General features: G+C 37.0%; 1 protein-coding gene across 3 annotated transcripts in view; it reads left to right on the top strand.

Moving 5' to 3' along the window:
- Positions 1 to 20774, top strand: part of Fig4 (FIG4 phosphoinositide 5-phosphatase) — a 115973-nt gene that overhangs the window by 68330 nt on the left and 26869 nt on the right. For all 3 annotated transcript variants that reach the window (XM_047559405.1, XM_047559406.1, XM_047559407.1), the window contains 6 exons: positions 5746 to 5804; positions 7057 to 7204; positions 9660 to 9743; positions 11692 to 11887; positions 12896 to 12978; positions 17995 to 18081. In XM_047559405.1, coding sequence (XP_047415361.1) covers positions 5746 to 5804; positions 7057 to 7204; positions 9660 to 9743; positions 11692 to 11887; positions 12896 to 12978; positions 17995 to 18081 — 657 coding nt within the window. The remainder of the gene's footprint in view (positions 1 to 5745; positions 5805 to 7056; positions 7205 to 9659; positions 9744 to 11691; positions 11888 to 12895; positions 12979 to 17994; positions 18082 to 20774) is intronic.

Raw genomic sequence — 20774 nt, 5'->3', positions numbered from 1 at the left:
TGCGTATAAAAATGCTTTAGATTTGTGCGTGTTGATTTTATAGCCTGCTATTTTGCTGAATTCATTGATGAGGTCTAGAAGTTTTCTGGAGGAGTTTTTTGGATCCTCTAAATATAGAATCATGTCATCAGCAAATAGTGACAGCTTAAGTTCCTCTTTTCCTATTTGTATCCCTCTAATTTCTTTAGTCTGCCTAATTGCTCTGGCTAGAGTTTCGAGAACAATGTTGAATAGAAGTGGTGAAAGAGGACATCCCTGTCTTGTTCCCATTTTTAAAGGGAATGGTTTCAGTTTTTCTCCATTAAGAATGATGTTGGCCATGGGCTTAGCACAAATAGCCTTTACAATGTTCAGATATGTTCCCACTATCCCTATATTTTCTAGTGTTTTGAGCATGAAGGGGTGTTGTATTTTGTCGAACGCTTTTTCTGCGTCAATTGAAATAACCATATGATTCTTATCCTTAAGTCTGTTGACATGATGGATTATGTTTATTGATTTACGAATGTTAAACCATCCTTGCATTCTAAGGATGAACCCCACTTGATCATGGTGCACGATTTTCTTAATATATTTTTGGATACAGTTTGCCAATATTTCGTTAAGGATCTTTGCATCTATATTCATCAAGGATATTGGTCTAAAATTTTCTTTCCTTGATGTGTCTTTTCCTGGTTTGGGTATGAGGGTGATATTAGCTTCATAGAATGAGTTCAGTAGGGTACTCTCCTTTTCTATTTCCTGGAATACTTTGAGAGGTATTGGAATGAGTTCTTCTTTGAAGGTCTTTTAGAACTCAGCTGAGAATCCATCTGGTCCTGGGCTTTTCTTGGATGGTAGATTTTTAATGGCTTCTTCTATTCATTGCTTGTTATTGATCTGTTTAAATTGTGTATGTCCTCCTGGTTCAGTTTGGGAGGAGCATATGTCTCTAGAAATTTGTCAATGTCTTTGGTAGTTTCTATTTCGTTGGAATACAGATTTTTGAAGTAGCTTCTCGTTATGTTATGTATCTCAGTGGTGTCTGTCGTGATATTTCCTTTTTTATCATGAATTTTAGTAATTTGAGTTTTCTCTCTCCTCTTTGTTAATGTGGCTAAGGGTTTGTCTATTTTGTTTACTTTCTCAAAGAACCAACTTTTTGTTTTGTCAATTTTTTGAATTGTTTCTTTTGTTTCAATTTCATTGATTTCAGCTCTGGTTTTAATTATTTCCTGTCTTCTACTACTTTTGCTGTTATTCTGTTCTTTTTCTAGGGCTTTGAGCTGTAATGTTAGGTCATTTAGTTGTTGACTTTTCAGTCTTTTCTAGAATGCGCTCCATGCAATGAATATTCCGCTTAGTACCACTTTCATAGTGTCCCAGAGATTTTGATATGTTGTATCGTCGTTCTCATTGACCTCTAAGGATTTTTTTATCTCCTCCCTGATGTTTTCTGTTATCCATGTTTCATTCTATAGCATATTATTTAGTCTCCAGGTGTTGGAGTAATTTCTGTTTTTTATTTTGTCATTGATTTCTACTCTCAGTCCATTATGATCTGATTTTGCATTTCCTAAGGGCTGCTTTGTGGCATAACATATGGTCTATTTTTGAGAAGGTTCCATGTGCTGCTAAGAAGAAAGTGAATCTGCTCGATGATGGATGGAATATTGTATATATGTCTATTAAGTCTAGGTTATTGATTGTGTTATTGAGTTCTATGGTTTCTTTGGTTGGTTTTTGTTTGGAAGATCTATCTAGTGGTGACAGCGGTGCGTTAAAGTCACCCAGAATTATTGTGTTGTGGTCTATGTGATTCCTGAAATTGAGAAGGATTTGTTTGATGTACAGGGATGCACCATTGTTTTGGGCATAAATATTTACTATCGTTATGTCTTCCTGATTTATGGTTCCCTTAAGCAGTATGAAATGTCCTTTATCCCTTCTGACTAACTTTGGCTTGAAGTCCACTTTATCTGATATAAGGATGGAAACCCCTGCTCTTTTACTGAGTCCATGTGCATGGTAGGTTTTTTCCCATTCTTTCACCTTTAGTCTGTGGATGTCTTTTTCTATGAGATGAGTCTCTTGCAGGCAGCATATTGTTGGGTCTTTCTTTTTAATCCATTCTGCCAGTCTGTGTCTTTTGATTGATGACTTTAGACCATTAATGTTCAGGGTTATTATTGAGATATGATTTGTATTCCCAATCATTTGGCTTATTTTTGGTTTTTAAGTTGGCTTGGTTTCTCCTTTGAGTGGTTTTTCTCTAAGGTAGTCCCTCCCTTTGCTGATCTCCATTGTTGTTTTTCATTTCCTCCTCATGGAATATTTTGTTGAGAACATTCTGTAGCGCAGGCTTTATATTTGTAAATTCTTTTAACTTTTGTTTATCTTGGAAGGATTTTATTTCATCTTCAAATCTGAAGGTTAGTTTTGCTGGGTATAGGATTCTTGGTTGGCAACCATGTTCTTTCAGAGCTTGAAATATGTTGTTCCAGGCCCTTCTAGCTTTTAGAGTCTGGGTTGAGAAGTCTGCTGCTATCCATATTGGTCTCCCCCTATATGTAATCTGATGCTCTTCTCTCGTGGCCTTCAAAATCCTATCTTTATTTTGAATGTTAGGCATTTTCATTATAATGTGCCTTGGTGTGGACCTGTTGTGATTTTATGCATTTAGTGTTCTGTAAGCCTCTTGTACTTGATTTTCCATTTGATTCTTCAGGTTTGGGAAATTTTCTGATATTATTTCATTGAATAGGTTGTTCATTCCTTTGGTTTGCATCTCTGTGCCTTCCTCAATCCCAATAATTCTTAAATTTGGTCTTTTCATGATGTCCCATAGTTCTTGGAGATTCTGTTCATGATTTCTTACCATCTTCTCTGTTTGGGCAACTTTAATTTTCAAGATTAAATATTTTGTCTTCATTGTCTGAGGTTCTGTCTTCCAAATGGTCTAGTCTTTTGGTGATGCTTCCCATTGAGTTTTTTTATTTGGTTTATTGTTTCCTTCATTTCAAGGATTTCCGGTTTTTTTTTTTTTTTTTTTTTTTTTTTTTTTTTTTGAGAATCTGTCTTTGTTGAAATGAGTTTTTGCTTCCTGCACTTGCTCTTTCAGCTTATTGGTATTATCATTCATTACCTGCATTTGCTCTCTTATCTCATCCTTTGCTTCGCGCATCATCTTAATCCTGTATAATCTGAAGTCCTTTTCTGACATTTCTTCTAACATACTGTCATTGGATTCTATTAATATAGAATCTAGATTTGTTTGGATCATTTTCTTCCCTTGTTTTTTCATTTTGTTCATGTATCTTCCCCTGTAGCAGTGCAGATCTGGGGTATTGCAGATTTCCCCCTATAGGCTTATAGTGGCCCTATAGGTTTCCAAAACCCTTTCTTTAAGGGGAAATCAATATTAGCAGTTCCCAATTCAGACACTATACAATCCTAGACCAAATAACCCCTATGAGGACAATAACAAAATTGTCATAATAAACAGAATGAGTTCAAATATTATCTTCAGTAAAACAGATTTGCAGTAAGGTCTGCAGTTTCAAATGGAGGACAAAGAGGATGCAGAGGGTTGTAGAATGTAGCTGTTAATGGGATAAGAAAAGAATATACAGAAGTTCTAGATAATAGAAAGGGTGAGAGTGTAATGAAAGGAAATTGGATGTTTGCATGCAAAAAAGGGAGAAAGAGACTCTGAGGGAACAGGTAAACAAAAGGAAAAGAGAGCAAGAAAAGTAAAGAAATAAAAACTTAAATTTTTTTGATAGGGAGAAAAAAGAAAATCTACGGTATAACAGTCATATTGTAATGAAACCTCCCAATCTTCAGCAGCCTGATGCATGAGAGGTACCTGACAATGAGCTTCAAGCCTCTAGCAGGCATCTCAAGAATGGGATTTGCCCCACCCTTTAGGAGCTAAGGCTTCCAGGATTATCCAAGATGGCTGCTCTGGCTTCTAAATATGTTGGCAAATGGGGAGCTGCAGCTCAGGGTGTGTACGTGGTCAGCTGGAGGTCCTGGAGGCAGGATGCGATTGGTCAGGCAGGTGTCCTGGAAGTCGGGTGTGTTTGGTATGGTTGTGGGATCCTGGAGGCCGAGTGCAATCAGTCGGTCTGGGGTCCCGGTGATAGGGCGCAGTCAGTTGTTCTGGGGGTCCTGGAGGCAGGGAGCAGTCAGTCAATGTGAGGGCCCCAGAGGCAGGGAGTGATCGGTCGGGTTGAGGGATCCTGAAGACGGGACTCAGTCAGTCTGGCTAGGGGTCCTACGGGGCCTGGCTATTGTCTCAAAATGGCGGCAGCCACATGTAATCAAACTTGCAGGTACCGTCACAGTAACTTCCAGGCAATAGCAGGCAGCTGGTGCTCCACTGGTGGTCAGCAATCAGTTTGCTGACTGTTGTCCGACGATCGGGAGGTGAACCTTGTGCGTTGGGTGATGGATAGGTGAAAGGCAGGCGATGGACAGTCGAAAGGCAGGCAAATGGCGGATGATAGGCGCCTGACAGTGAGCAATCTGCACTCAAAAATGCATCGATATGCTGGCAGACTGTAGGTGAGCACAGCAGACAAATGTGGTAAACAGCAGGGGATCGATAAGCAGCAAAAACTGCCTCACCAAGAAACAGATATCCTCTGCTTGAAACCGGAGTTACGGAGCAACAAGGAACGCAGCCTCCCTCTAGTCCGCCATCTTGGATCCTCGAGATCTTCTATTCTGATCTCCATTTCTTGATTATTAGGATTATTCAAATTTGTAATTCCAGCATTTTATTTTTAAATATTTTTTATTTGTAAATGGACACAATACCTTTATTTTATTTATATATTTTTATGTGGTACTGAGGATTGAACCCAGTGCCTCCACCTGCTAGCTCTTTACCATTGAGCTACAACCCCAGTCCCTTCCGTATTTTATTGTGAGGAAGCCTTCCATTTGCATGAAACTTCTCTCTTTAGCATTGTTGGTCATGGGCTCCCCCCTCCTGCCTTGGAAATCTGGTGTGTGTGTGTGTGTGTGTGTGTGTGTGTGTGTGTGTGTGTGTTTTGAAATTAAAGAGAAGGCAGATCAGAATTCTTTCAGATTCTCTGTTTAAGCAGATGAATCTTTTAGCAGAAATCCAGACAATTGAAATTCCTTATCCTTAACTCTGACTGACCTCTGTAATCAAGTAGTGAATATTTACAGTTAAAGATTAACAGGGCCTACACTATTTTCTAAGGGAACTTGTTCATTAGAACTAATTTGCTCTTTGGTGATTTTGCTGAACTGTTTTAATTAACAACACATACAAATGTGTACATATATAGCAGAGTAGGAATCATAATCTTTCACATAGTTATGTGCAAGGGACCCCTGCTTGTAGAACTTGGGTCAAGGTCCCACTGCTAACCTGGTAGCAGTGGTCCCTGGCAATCCCTCCTAGAGTTGACTTAGTATATCCAAATCCTTTTTTTAAAATATATATATAGCTAAAAGTAACATCAGAGCATCTTGACTCTCAGGTATATTCATGACATTTTTGTAAATCTATGACAGAGTTGAAACATGAAAGGAGTTGGGAAGGGAATTAACATGTTGAAGAACTACTATGTTTTGCAAACGTTTTAAAAAGAGAAAAAATATTAACTTTGAAATAGGAGGCAACATCTTATCATTAACCATATAACTCCTTTTATTTGATAAACTTTAGAAAAACCAACATTTTACATTTGGTCCATCTTATTCTTTTTTCTTTTTTTAATTTTATAGTTATACTCACTGGTGGACACCAGATATAATAAAGCATTTACCATTGCCTTATGATGAAGGTAGGTGCTTGGTTCTCTTCAATTTTTACATTAGCACATTTTGGAGTTTTACCTAAATGAACTAAAAGCAGCAAATCCTTTCTTTGTATATGTTTTACTAGAAAGAAATGCATGGCTATTCAGTATTATGTTACTATTTTAATAGAAAGGAAATTGTAATGTCTCTTAGCATCTTAAAGGGCATGGACTATATCATATTCCCTTTTATCTAAATAGGCTTTGTATTGTGTCTTACATTAATTAGGTTTGTTTTTCACATATTTAGTCAGTATAATATAATTATTCATCATTTAAAACTAGTGCTGATTATATTTATACATATTTGGGGGAAATGGGGAGGAAGTGAGGATCCATTCACAAGGAGAAATCAACCCTTTTTCCTGTATTTAAGCAGTAATAAAAGGATACGGATGTGTACATAAAAGTATGTTTTAGTCACATTTAAATTTGATTAATTTGTCAGAGATGCAGGATAATTTTTATATTAATGGAATACTCTCAAGTGTACCATACATACATTAGAATGGTGTGTCCAAATTCAAATAATTGCTGAATTTTAGATACAGGTTAGTTCTGGCTCTGTTGTTAATTTCCCTGGCCTTGGGCAAACCAGTTTTCCCATTCATGAAAGAGTACTGAACAAGGTGTACTACCAACTTTAAACATTCCAGTGGAGGACTCCATCTGGTCATAGTTCATCATCCCAGTTTGAGTAGGGAAGGCCATAAAATATTACAAAATACTTTTAGTTCTTAATAAATTATCAATTCATTTTGAAGGTATTCGTAACTTGAAACTGGGCAAAATCATAACTCATATTGTTAAGAAGATGTAGTTGTTCTGGGAGAAAAGAAAGGACTTTGACAGTGGCCATAAACAGGATTTGGATAAAAAGAAAAATTTAGTGAAACAGCTGCACAATTTTTTAACTAGACCAAAGCAAGTATTTAATAGTAAAAAGGAATTTAAAGAATTCAGTAATTTGATTTCTAAAGTAAATCCCTGCTCCCACCCTGGACCTAGTTTTCCTGTCTCCCTAATGCTGGTCACATACAAATTTGAATATTTTCCTTGCCATATGCTCATTCCTTTTCCAAATGTGTAAGTTCCAGGACAGGGGCTGAGTGAATCCCATTTGATATTGTGTCTCTGATGCAATTTACCATAGTACCCTCTTTGTGCCCATTTGGTTTTATAAAAATATCTGCTTAAAAGCAGATGCAATCTAAAGACTTATCAATATCTCTCCTAGTTATCTGTGCTGCAAACTTAAAGAAGTTGATAGTGAAGAAATTTCACAGATATGAAGAAGAGATTGATATCCACAATGAGTTCTTTCGGCCATATGAATTGAGTAGTTTTGACGATACCTTTTGCTTGGCTATGACAAGTTCAGCACGGTATGTTGTGAGTACTCTGATGCTCAAAGTATTTTGGAGCTATAGTTTTCCTAGTTCTTATAGATATATCTTACTTTACCAGAAATGCCCTCTGCAAGCCTTCCCAGCAGTGGGTGTTCAGTCTGTTTGAATACCTCCTGTGATGGATGGGGATCTGCTACTTCAAGAGGCAGCCCCTTCTCGTTAGCCAACTAGAGTTAATTGTCACTTTTGATAAGTTGCAATCTGCCTATCATTAGTCCTAGTTTGCCATTCTGACTAAACTCAGTTTTCTTCATTGAATATAGAAATTGAGAGCTAAAAAATACTTTCTTTGGTACTAAAAGGGCTGGAATTTGTAGCTTAGATCAGCCACTGCCTAACTGTGTGACTTTGAGAATGTTCTCTTTATTTTCTGTATTTTCCTCATCTCCCCAACCCCCACATACAACACCACCTAAGTACCTGGCACAGGTACATGGTTAATAAATGGTAGCTATTTTTATTAGGCTCAGGACAAAACTAGTTCCTCTTCTGTAGGACAGCCTTCCAGATATTTGAAGAAGCAATATTTTTCTTTTCAGGGTAAATATCCTTCATTATTTCCTCAATAATTCATGTGACATAGTGTTCAGACTCTTTCCATCCTGGTCTGTTGCCTTTGGACACACTTCATTTTCTCATGTCTCTTTTAGAATTTGATGGGAACTTTTAGAAAAAATGGTGGAACCAGAATAAGAAAATTAAGCAGAGCAAATCACTTCTCGACTATATTTTATACAGAAGTTTAAATTTTTACATTTTATGTGTTCTTCATATGTGACTTATGTATGTTTAAGAATTGTGTGGTAGATGTAGGAATATCTTTGTTTTCTAGAAATCCACATTTTACTTTAGGTTCAAATGGTAAGGAAAAGTTTGAAATTTTTGTTTGATTTTTCAATTAAACTTGTTAAAGTTTAGCAGTTTTACTATAAAGCCTGTCATTTCTAAAAACGTTCAGCTCAGCAAAGGAATGACATTATACGTATGTGTTTTTACAGATATGTAGTTGATGTATTTGTTGTAGTTAGATTCTGTAGTCACTGCAAAAGTGGAATTAATGAATACTGAACTATTGCTTCTACAGGAAATACAGGATGAAGTCCTGTGAGAATCTGATCACAATATTTTTATCAACTGCTCAGTATATAACCTAGTTTTGTATGTGTTTCTGTTTAGGGCACCTTTACTTAATGTATATTGTTGATTCACTGACATTGTACTCATTTAACGACACTGTAACTCATGCCTGAATAAAGCTCATTTATGACACACATTTTCTCCAAAAGGCACATCATGGTTTTTTTGTGCTTAAAAACACTTGTGCTTAGTACTGTGATTGGGAACTATTTTTAAACAGCAAGGTCACCAACAGAAAGCACAAAAAATGTGAAAAAAGTAGCACCAAATAGTTGGTAAAGAGACACTCATTTCCAGTAGGAGAACAGAAATAAAGAGTGTACCTTCTTCAGTATTAGCTGGGAATGTAGTGTTGGTGATGCAAATTTTTCCCAGTTCTTGACATACACATTTGCAGGTGACTGCAAGAGCACCATAGATGTTGATTTGGTATTACAAATAAATTTAGTGAGTAAGCAAATTCACCAACACTGAATCTACAAATTATGAGGATCAAAAAGAAAGAAAAATATTAAACTAATTACATTGTTCATTGTCTCTTTTAACAGTTTGAAAATGTTTTCAGACTGTTAATTTTGAGTCAGATTACTTTCTCTTCCAAAAATGTGACATTCAGGGCCACACTGGGAGTGTCTTAGCATAACTTGTAGTAGTGTTGCCTTGTTAGCATATTGGGGAAATTGGTCTGGCTTCCATGGTAACAGTAAGGTAGCCCTTGCATAATGAGAAAGAAGCTTCAGCTGATCTCAGCCAGTGGTAAATTAAAATAGTTTCTATATAAAGTGTTCCAACAGCATTTTAATGAATTAACCTCAGCCTAATGAGGTGGATATTAATATTTCAAATCATACCACTGTGTTTTGATCATCTTGTCTACCTCCTTTGGTGGTATAGTTTAAAAACATTGTCCATAAAGCTAAATGACTTAATGTTTTGCTATGGGTTTTTATGACTTTAATTTTGCCTGAGAACTAATTGTGATATACAGCCAGCTAGTATACATCTTACACAGAGCTTAGATATCAACATAGTTCTAGGAATCAAACCTGTTGGACCTCACAATCATAGAGATTTCATTCCAAAGACTGGTAACATTGAAGTCCCCTACTCCCTTTAGTTCATGGGATTTTTAAGGCCCAGGTTATCTGAATCTCTCCTGAACATTTGGCTCAGAATATATGTAGCTCTGAAGTTAACATTAATGAAGGAATAATGTGAATGGGAATTGAGATGGAAGCTAATAACATCTGATAGACAGTGATTCATATGGTATTTTGCCTTCATTTTTTTCTAGTGACTTTATGCCTAAGACTGTTGGCATCGATCCAAGTCCATTTACTGTGCGGAAACCAGATGAAACTGGAAAATCAGTATTGGGGTAAGACTTGCATATAGAATGAAATTTTAAAGATTCATGTAAAATAATAGCACTTGCAATAGTATTTCCACCAAAAACTAATAACTTCAAGTAACATAGTTTGGGGCACAGTCCATTTATTGCATCTATATAGGTAGTTCATTTGTAGCACTGGGATCATTAAAATGATCAATATTGAAAGTAGAATTTATGGGAATTTTAGCAATATAGTGCATTTTATTATTGTAAATAGGAAATATAACAGATGGCATAAAGACAGGTAATAGATAATAGTTTTATGTCCTATAAAACATTCATTTTCCAACATAAAATATGAAGTAAAAATTTATACTCATTGTGTTTATTTTTGTTGGCATCCTGAGGAACATAAAAACAAATATACTTGATAGAGAACATAATAGATTTTCTGTGTATCACTATAACATTGTTTGGTGGAGACTTATTCTATTATATCTGATAATATGAAGAAGCCATACCACATTTGCATTTTCATTCTGAAAGACCCAAGTCAAATGTATTGTGTTCTGGCATAAGAATCTCTTTATCCTCCACTGACCTGCCTAGTTCCAGTGATAAGATTTCTCCTAGACTCTGACCAGAAGTCTTGGCCTAACTGTAGATACACAATCCTAATTCAATTTGGGAAAGTATATAGGATCTTAATTGAATTTTAGCTACATGGGATATATACTAATTTTTTCCAGATATACCATTTCCGTGGCTTAAATATGGAACCTTTGAATAGTTTCATGTTGAGCCTTAACCAGATGCTGAGAGGAATTTGAAAGAAGGAAAGTCCTCAGGAGTTTAGAATTCCAAATGTTCCCAGGATAAATAAATTAACAACCAGCTGTATTAGGGGTAGCACAGATATTCATCAAATTTAATTTTTAAGTACAGCAAGTTAAAAACTAATATATTTTCTATAATATCTAATTTATGATTAAATAATACTGCTTTTTCCTTTTCTAGGACATTTTGGAATATTATGGTATTTTTAGTCCTTATAGAGATTTTTTTTAAAGAGTGAAATAGTAAACATTTTTTCTAAACTAGAAGTGTTACTAGATAACACTCTGAATTAAAAAGAAAAAGCCCACAATTCTTATACTCTCAAATTTGGCACTTAAATTAAAAGTAAATACTTTTATGAGCATGAGTTTTTTTATTATTTTTTCCTTCACCTGTTCTCTACTATTGGAATATTCAGCAAATATATTTGTTTATGAATAACAATAAAATTTTTCTGCCCATTTTTTTATTTTTAACTTTTTATTTGTTCTTAAACATGACAGTAGACTGCATTTATGCATTTTGATAAATCATACATAAATGGAGTATAATTTCTCATTTTTCTGATTGTACTTAGATTAGGTAGAGGGGAGTAAAGAGAGGGGAAGGGGTGTGGGGTAGGAAGGTAGTAGAGTGAAACAGACATTATTACTTCATATGACTGTATGACCGATGTGATCCAACACAATTAAATTAAAAACTAAATTTATTTTCATCAGTCCTTATTATTTTGGTATACTATGATTGATAAAAATTCATGAGAGGGAGGGAAAAATACATGAAATTGACTCGACCTTTTCTTGAAGCTTTTATAAGTTATAATTTTACCAATATCTCAAACATATAATCTTCCATTATTATACCATAAATTCTGAAAATAATTTACTTACCACAGGAAGTCATAGTAGCCACATGGTGAGAAAACTTTTCTGTACTCTACAAGTACATTTTGGTTCATATTTTGAATTTATAATATGAGTACATGTACCTGGAGAAATATTAAGCTTTTCTCTTAAGTAAAACTTGAATCCAGATCCTAATTTCTCACAGTCATTTTCTCATGCCTCATAAGCATTTAGACTTTGGTACAGTAAATTAACTCAGTGCCGAAGGTTCAGTTTAAAGATACTTCACAACCATGTTCCCCTTTGTAAAGAAACAAAAGCAACAGAGAAGAAGCTGTCTTACAGCGGAAAACAGCGGCCAGTGCCCCACCGCCACCCAGTGAGGAGGCTGTGTCCAGCAGCTCCGAGGACGACTCTGGGACCGACCGTGAAGAAGAGGGCTCTGTGTCTCAGCGCTCCACTCCTGTGAAGATGACCGACACTGGGGACAGTGCCAAAGTGACCGAGGTGCGGGGGAGAGAGCTTGGCGCAGTCCTGCCTGAGGCTCTAGAGGATGATCTTTAAAATTCTGATTTCAGTTAAAAGGCTGAGAACAAGAAAAATGTCGCATTTTCTCACTCACATCTTTTTAATGTGTGGTGCTTGAGGCACTACATAGGCACATTTAGCATAGACCTTGAAAATTGTTTCATTTTGAAATAAAAATAGGTGTTTTTGCTTCACTATGTAATAGTGAATTTTTTACCACTTCATAATTTTTACAAGAAACCTGTCCTTCTTTGATCTGCCCATCCGCTTGAGGTCCTTCTATTCCCAGTCTCAACCTGTTGCTCTGATGCAGCGTTTGGACCTGACCCTCACAATTTCTGAATAGTCCCAATGGGAAATTGATCATGTTCAATTCAATATTACTAATATTTTAAAGGAAAGCAAATGGAAGCAAACAACAAAAGAGCCAGATCTAGCTTTGGGGAAATATGCTTTATAGAAATAGCTAAGCCATTTGTAAGACAAATAAAATATGAAAATTTAAGGACTGAATCCATCCTTCAAGGAATTCAGAAATTACCACCAATTGACCAAATCCAGCCTGCTACCTGTTTTTGTAAATAAAGTTTTATGGTAACCCAGCCATGTCTACTTGTCTACATGTTGTATATGACTGCCCTTGTACTGTACTAGCAGAGGTGAGTATTTGAAACAGAGATGGTATAACCCCAAAAACCTAAAATATTTACTGTTTGGTCTTTTACAGAAAACACTTGCCAAATCCTGAATTATACTAAAGCAACACATAATTATTTAAGAGCTTTTTTAAAACCTAAAATAAACTAGTGGAAAATGGAAATCATATTTTTAAGAAAGAATTAATGAGAAGTTTAGTGAATTGGTTGAATAAGCACTGTGATTTACTTTTGTGGGAAAATTCCTAGGCTTGTTTTCTTCATCTTTAGAAATTATTAGTATGCTAGATGTCTAAATATTCTAATTGGTTCCTTTATTTTAAAACCCCAGAATGTGGTCCAGCCCATGAAAGAGGTATATGGAATTAACCTCTCAGATGGCCTCTCAGAAGAAGATTTCTCCATTTATTCAAGGTAAGGTACTTTCATATGTAGATTAAGGGAAAAAATGAATATTTATTATCTTAATAATGAATCTACTATAACTTTTTGAAAACAAAAGTAGTGATGCAGAAGGAAGTGAATTCTACGTGGAATACAGTAGTAGCATTTAAAAGGTCAGAATCTGAAACATTAATTTGTACTTGGAGTTAAGGGACCTAACACCTGAGATGCTACCCCTCAGTGATAGAAATTTATTATGCATATGAGGATTGTCACTGTCCATGTACAGCTGTAATTCGAAATACAAATACATTCCAGCCTTCCCAACCCCTTAAGATCAAGGTACCTTCTTACAAACTGACTCTGAGATATTGACAGTTGACCTTACATTTGCTTTAGCTTTGGGGTGCTGGTGGGAGCAGTGGCCAAGGATTGAAAAGTGGTGATAAAAAGGTGCCATTTCATGATATGATTAGGTGAACCTCACTGGGAAAGAGGGGATCCACCAAAAAGCATTTCTGGAAATCATATGCCTAATTTTGCATGAATGTGTGTTCTTCTGATGGAAAGATTCCCAGTTATCAGATTCTCAAAAGAATCCTTCACCTAGAAATCCCCAAGAACCTGATGAGACCTTTGTAAACACCTCTTCATCTTAAATACAAGTTTTCTGAAGACTTGTTTATTGCATTTGAATAGAGTCTCACTTAATTCCTCTAAGTTTGGCTTATGTAAATTCTATAATATAAAATAAGCACTTTCTTTTTATTTTTTTATTTTTTATTTTTTTAGCACTTTCTTTTTAAAGGAACTTATTTCATTTGTGGAATCCACTGAACTGGATAATGCCAGTTTTTCTATTTCAAACTACTATGGTCTGCTCTATAATGTACATAAAATATAAAAGGTAATAACATCCAACATCTCTGGACTATAAAAACATCTCCTGTAACTTTGCACTCCTATGACTATGCATTGTTATTTGACCAAAAGCCAATTCAGTCATTCAGAACTCAACCATACCCTCTCACTCCTGGATACACAAACATGCAGTTGCCTATTCACTAGAATTCTACCTAAACTCTTGAATAGTTGAAGTGGATTTTTATAAGCAATGTGGTATGGAAGGATGAATGATCTGGGGTAAATAATTGAATAATGTAACTTTGCTTGTGGCAGAGACTGTGAGTGTACATGTCAAGGACTGAAGTGTTGACTCAGGTTAAACAAAAAGGAAGTGTCCCTTGCTTCAAGTATGACTTTCACCTGGAGCCTTACTGGCTCAGACTACTTGGGAGGCCTACCTTATTCCTCCCTTCTTAAGAAGTGAGTTATAGCCATGTTCAGCTAAAATATCCCTGGAAAACAGTCTACCAAGGATGCAAAGGAAGCCTATTTGGAAGGAATTAACTACAGGGGAAAGAGAATTCCTTCCCTGGATTAAGAGTCCGTGTTTGGTATTGCAAAGAATGACATCTCCTCCTTGCATTTGTGTAAAATTTACGTTGTTTTATTTGTTCTTTAAACAACTTAGAAGTAGAATTGCAAATTAAAACCACCCTAAGATTTCATTTAACTCCAATCAGAATGGCTATTACCAAGAAAACAAGCAATAATAAGTGTTGGCATAGATGTGGGGAAAAAGGTACATACATACATTGCTGGTGGAGTTGCAAATTGGTGCAGCCACTATGAAAGCAGTATGGAGATTCCTCAAAAAACTTGGAATGGACTCACCTTTTGACCCAGCTATCCCACTCCTTGGTTTATACCCAAAGGACTTAAAATCAGCATACTACAGTGATACAACCACATCAATGTTTATAGCTGCTCAATTCACAATACTTAGATCGTGGAACCAACCAAGATGCCCTTCGATTGATGAATGGATAAAGAAACTGTGGTATATATACACAATGGAATATTACTTAGCCATAAAGAAGAATAAAATTATGGCATTTGCTGGTAAATGGATGGAGTTGGAGAATATCATGCTAAGTGAAATAAGCCAACCCCAAAACTCAGTGTTTTCTGGATAAGTGGATGATGATACATGGTAGGGGTGGGAGTAGTGGAGGGGGAGGCAAGAGAAGATTGGAGGAACTTTGGATGGTGTAGAGGAAAATAGGGCAGGAGAGGCTGCCAGAAGGAAAGATAGGAGACTGAGACAGACAGTGTTACCCTATGTACATGTATGATTACATGAATGGTGCGAATCTACATTATGTACAATCATAGAAATGAAAAGTTATACCCCATTTGTGTACAATGAATCAAAATGCAGTCTGTAAAAATAAAAATTTTAAAAAAGTTTTAAAAAAACAACTCAGAAGTAGATCAAAAAGAGATTATCATTCCACTTTAAAGGCTGAGTTCAGGAAGGTAGAACCATTCAGTGACTTATCCAAGAGACATATCCTATACCTCCTGGATATCATGATTTTAGGTTATACTCCTCTCTTCATTCCCTTGATCTCAGCTGCCTCTGCTTCCACAGGGAAAGGGAGCAACAAAGTCCTGTCTATTCCTTCCCTCTCTGTGAGTAGATCCTTCCTATGGATACATTGCCCCAACTGGGCTTCCTCTTCCACATGCCTGCATGGGGCATCTCTCCTCTCTGTCAGCTTTCTGTAACAAAATACCTGAAGATAATCAGCTTGTAAAGATTTGGCTCAAGTTTTAAAGGTTTCAGTCCACAGTCAGTTGGTCCCATTACCTTAGGCCATGCTGAGGCAGTATATCATTGTTGGAAGTGTTCATCAGAGTAAAACTGTTGATCTCATGGCTGGGATACAAAAAAAAGAGGGAGAGACTGGGGCCTCACAATTCCCTTTGAAGGCACACCTGTAGTGACTAAAGATCTCCTACTAGGTCTCACCTATTATAATTTCCACCTATCATGGTTTCCACCACCTCCCAATAGCACCATTCTGGGGAACACACCTTTAACACATGGGCCTTTGGTTGGGAGCATTCCAAATCCAAATTATAGCAGCTTCTGTAGGGTAACTGTTTCAGGGATGTCCAAGGGATGTTTAGGGACTCCTAACACCTACTCTTGTCCCAGCTGTGTGCTAGCGATATCTTAGTGCCTCCTCTGATCAAGAGGGCAAGAAGAGAGCCCATGTAGTTCTGCCCTAAACCTGCAGGTAACCTTCCCACCCCAGTTCTGCACCAAGTAGGCTGATACCCACTAAAGTCTGTGCACACAACAGATAGTGCCCGGACTGGCCTGCAGATCACAGTTGCTTCTGGGCACCACAGGATGCTGTATGAGGGAAGTGGTACAGATGGACCTGGTTTCCACAGCCTGCCTTCCAGCTTCCTGTTCTCCTGCCTGTTTTTCCTACCTTGGGCCTCTACCATCTCCAGATTCCTGAGGATTTCTACTTTGTGCTTTTGTTCTAATTGTTGAACCCTGCTCTCTCTCTTTTCCCTCATCTTTTCTAGCATCTTTGGTTTACTATCTTGACCAGACATGGAAGCTTTGTTTACTTCTTTGAAGCCTCATGTATCTGCATATTTTTTTTTAATTCTGACAGTGATGGTACACTTAATTTGGGAAGTTTAAAGATTAAAGATAAAAAGCTGATATTAAGTGACATTCTTCCCTGTTTTAGTCAGCTTTTTTGCTGCTGTGACCAAAAGACCTGACAAGAACAATTAGAGGAGGAAAAGTTTATTTGGGGATCACCATTTCAGAGATCTCAATTTATAGATGCCTGACTCCATTGCTCTGGGTTCAAGGTGAGGCAGAACATCATGGTGAAGAAAAGTAACTGAGGACATGGAACCAGGAAGCAGAGAGAGAGATTCTTCTCATCACGGAAAAAATATAGACTCAAGGGCACACCGCCCAGAGACCCATCTCCTCTACCCATACCCGACCTACCTACATTTCCCACCCAGTTAATTCATATCAGTGGATGAATGTACCGATTAGGTTAAGACTCTCAAAACCCCATCATTTCACCTCTGAACTTTCTTGTTTTACACTTGAGCTTTTGGGGTACACCTAATATCTAAACCATTACATTCCCAAAAAATGTATCAAAATTTTTCAGTTGCTGAAAGTTGGATAAAAGTATGTTCTATGAAAGTTTTTCAGTAACACTGTAATGCTTTCATAATTGGTAGTTTCTGAAGCACTTGACCTTTAAAAAAACTTATGAAAAATAAATGATAAAGTTATCTATGGTCATCAAAGGAAAATATTTTAAATGGTAGAAAAACAGAAGGAAATTTGCTTTTTAATCCTGCCCTATAATCTCCTGTGGGCACATTGGAACAAAACTACGAAACCATGTCCCTTAGGGGAAGGTGGATACATGTGGTGCAGGCAGGGCTTAGACAAATAAGGGCATTTCCTTTTGGCTCTTGGCTTAATGTCTGGATTGGTGCTGTTCGACTCTTCTCCTAGGAGAGGTGATGTGGCAGTGGTGCTCGTCATCTGACCTCCATCATGATTGATGAAAGTGCTCCTCTTGGAAGTGACTGGAGTGTACTTGGGAGTAGGGTAAAAGATTGCGGCTAGGGAGGATCTCATGGTCAAGGAAATTAAGCCCATGTCGTGGGTTCTCAGCAGCATCCCTGCTTCAGGAACTGGATTCCTATGCCCTTTCCATATCATTTGATTCACTGCAAGTAATCCCCACCCCTAACCATCCTTCTTGCGTTCTGTGCATAAAATAGTGTCTCCTTTAGATATGTGAGGCCCTGTAAGAAACATTATCTGCCTGCTTCAGGAACTTTCTGTTCAAGTTCTGCATCACATTTAATTTAATATAAATGCAATAAAGGGCACATGTGAGTTCATCTTGTATGCATGGTTATGACTATGTGTTAAGCAGACTTGCCTCTCCTTTACTTCTAACAAATTCACTGTGAATTCAGGCAAAGTCTTGCCTGACATAGGGTACTCTTACATACTTCTCTGAAATAAGCACACAACTGTCATTTGAAAGTGCACACCATGTTTTGTGAACTCCTGAATTAATTACAAGTACTTCCTTCTTTAGCTTACTTTTATCCATGGTTAATTTGTAGGTTTGTTCAGCTGGGGCAGAGTCAACATAAACAAGACAAGAGCAGTCAGCAGCTCTGTTCCAGGTGCTCAGATGGAGTTATTAAATTGTAAGTAATACATTAGACTTTTAAAAAAATTTTGTATTGATGCCGTTCTTTGTGCTTTTTTGTTAACTGTTTAAGAAAAGCATCCAGACTTATCACCAAGTTAATATAATTAGATGTACTAAAGCATCTTCTCCTGGTACCTTATTGAGGAAAACTGGGTCTCAGACAGGTGGGAAAGAAATGGCAGCCTAGACTGTTGTTGAAATATGCCCTTTGAGGTGGGATCAGAGCTGGCAGAGGCTTCCCTCCATGAACCCTGCCCTCCACAGGTGAGATGAAGAAACAGCTCTGACCCTGGAGACAGACTCCTCAAGTTCAAAACAAAATCCTTGAAGGCATGGATGGGTTGCTCTTGTCTAGTTATATGTCTTCATTAGTTCTAAATAACTTGCTACAGTTAAATGGTTATTTAGTAAATTCTTAAATAAACAGAACTGTGATCAAATCATGCCATACCTGGTTTGTTACCTTGATAAGTCACTTAAGTGCTCAGTTTCCTTTTCTGCAAAAGGGGACTGTAGTAGTACTACTTCAATGGAGGGTGGTGAGATTAAGTGAAGCAATGCACCTATAGTGCTTTGAACAGTGTCTGAACAGATTCTCTGTTGTGATCATCATCATCTTTGTTCTTTGTGTTCATCATTTTTTGTTGGCGCCAATCATAGTGAAAGGTTATGACCAGGAAAGTTTCCCTGGCACCATATATGCAGTTGAGTTTCTTCTGTAAAATGGGTCACTGTGGACCTTCAATGAGGTAGTCTAGGTAAAGTGCCTAAATCAGTGTCTGCACATAGATGACAGTTAGTAAATGTTCAGTTCCCTTTTCTTAGACCTACTTTATCAGTTTGGTCAATGAATTGCTTATTTGGTACATATTGATTGCCTGACTTCTCAGTGTTTTACACCTGCACATTCCTGATTGATGGTTAAGAGGATGTGACAGCAATCCAGAGCAGACTGTTACCTCTGAGTAGTGGCTGTGAGGATCTTGACAATGGGATGGACTTGGAAAATATTTTGGAAGCAAAATGGACAGGATTTGGATCCTCATTCATGGAAGGAAAGGAAGAAGGCATTATCAAGGATGACCCTTAGGTTTTTTGTTTTGTGTTAACAGTTTAATTGATTGATTAATTCATTCACATGTTCATTTAGCAGGTAGATACTGAGTGTGTTTGTGCTGGGAGCATTAAAAGCTGACATTTATTAAAGTAAGGAACATTGCAGCAAGACCTGATTTGCTTATAAAGTAGCATCAGTGTGGAGGGGTTTAGGAGGCAGCTGGACCAACTGATGTGGAGCTCAGAAGAGAGCCTGGGCTGGGGATGTAAATGCTCATGAGTGATGATTAAAGCCACTGGTTAAGGATGAGACTGCCAAGAAGAGGCTAGAGTGAGATTTGTGTACGGCTAATCCTGGTAAGCTCTGGGTCTAAGCGCTCAGAGAAAGAGCAGCCTGCGAAGGAGACCAAGATGGCTAATCAGAGAAGTGGAAGGAAAATGAGACAGTGTTTTATCACAGCCTCCCAATGTGCTATTTATTCCTTCTTTTTCTTCCCTATCACTTTTTCCTCTTTTGGGGGACATATAAACTCCTATTAATTTAGAGACCATTTTGTTGTTGCTATTTAGTATATGGTAATAGGAGCTCCCAAATGAGTTAAAATTGAGGTGACTAAAGAAGGAAAGCATTTAAATGTGTTAGTAAAATAAGAGCCCCTGTTAACCAATTGTTTGAAGTTGATTCTTCTGTTTAAAAAGTACTACAGAACTTAATAAGAGATGATGATAAGCTGAAAATAAAATAATTTTTTCAACATTTTTTCAACATTGTTTTCACTTTTATATGCAGTTGGTCTTATAGGTACTATTTTCACATCCTTTTTCTTAAAATATTTAGTATTTGCTTTACTGAGGCCCAGCACAGATGAAAACTATGCAGATCTAGAATTTTTTAACCTTTTCCACTTAATTAGTAAAGAATTTATCATGAGTGTTTTTGCACAGCATCTTCAGCAGGATAACAAAGATCTTGGTAGGCTCTGTATTATGTTGTCATGGCAACTGCTCAAGAGTGGTTTTGGTGTGTGTGTGTGTGTGTGTGCATGTGCACACCCTTTAAATTGGAACTCTGTAACCAGGTTCTTGAAATGTCATCTATTCATTTTTAGAACCCAAACCAACAGAAATTAGATTTATATGATATTCTTGAAGTTATGTTTTAGGTTTTAGTATATTTAAAAATGGTCATAGGGCTTAGGATGTAGTGTTAGAATGCATGTTAGCATCTGTGAGGCCCTGGTTCAGTTCCCTGCACTAAAAAAATAAAAATAGTGCTAATTTTATTTGAAGTTCATATACATTTGTATCTACTCATTTCTGAATAATTTCTCATCTTACCAGTTTTTCTTGAAATTATGAGGCATACCAGTTTTTCATTTCTAAACAGAAGCTATTTACAACTTTAAGTGTTAAAAATATTGACAGTAAATAACTGCCAAGAAGCCCATGGAGCAGGGACTCCTGAATTGTGTGTGCAAAAACCTGGACAAGGGAGCTAGGAACTTTCATCCAAGGTCTTGCAGAATAGTTCCTAGAGGTGACTGCCAACTTCACAACTGTTTAATGTCTACATTAGCAGCCCAAACACCCAAAGCTGTATTTTGTGTGAGTGTGACCTCTCCTTGATACATA

This window comes from Sciurus carolinensis, chromosome 7, assembly GCF_902686445.1.
Source record: "Sciurus carolinensis chromosome 7, mSciCar1.2, whole genome shotgun sequence".
Classification (NCBI taxonomy): domain Eukaryota; kingdom Metazoa; phylum Chordata; class Mammalia; order Rodentia; family Sciuridae; genus Sciurus; species Sciurus carolinensis.
The sequence above is the reverse complement of the archived record's forward strand: the minus strand, read 5'-3'. Positions and strand labels throughout refer to the sequence as shown.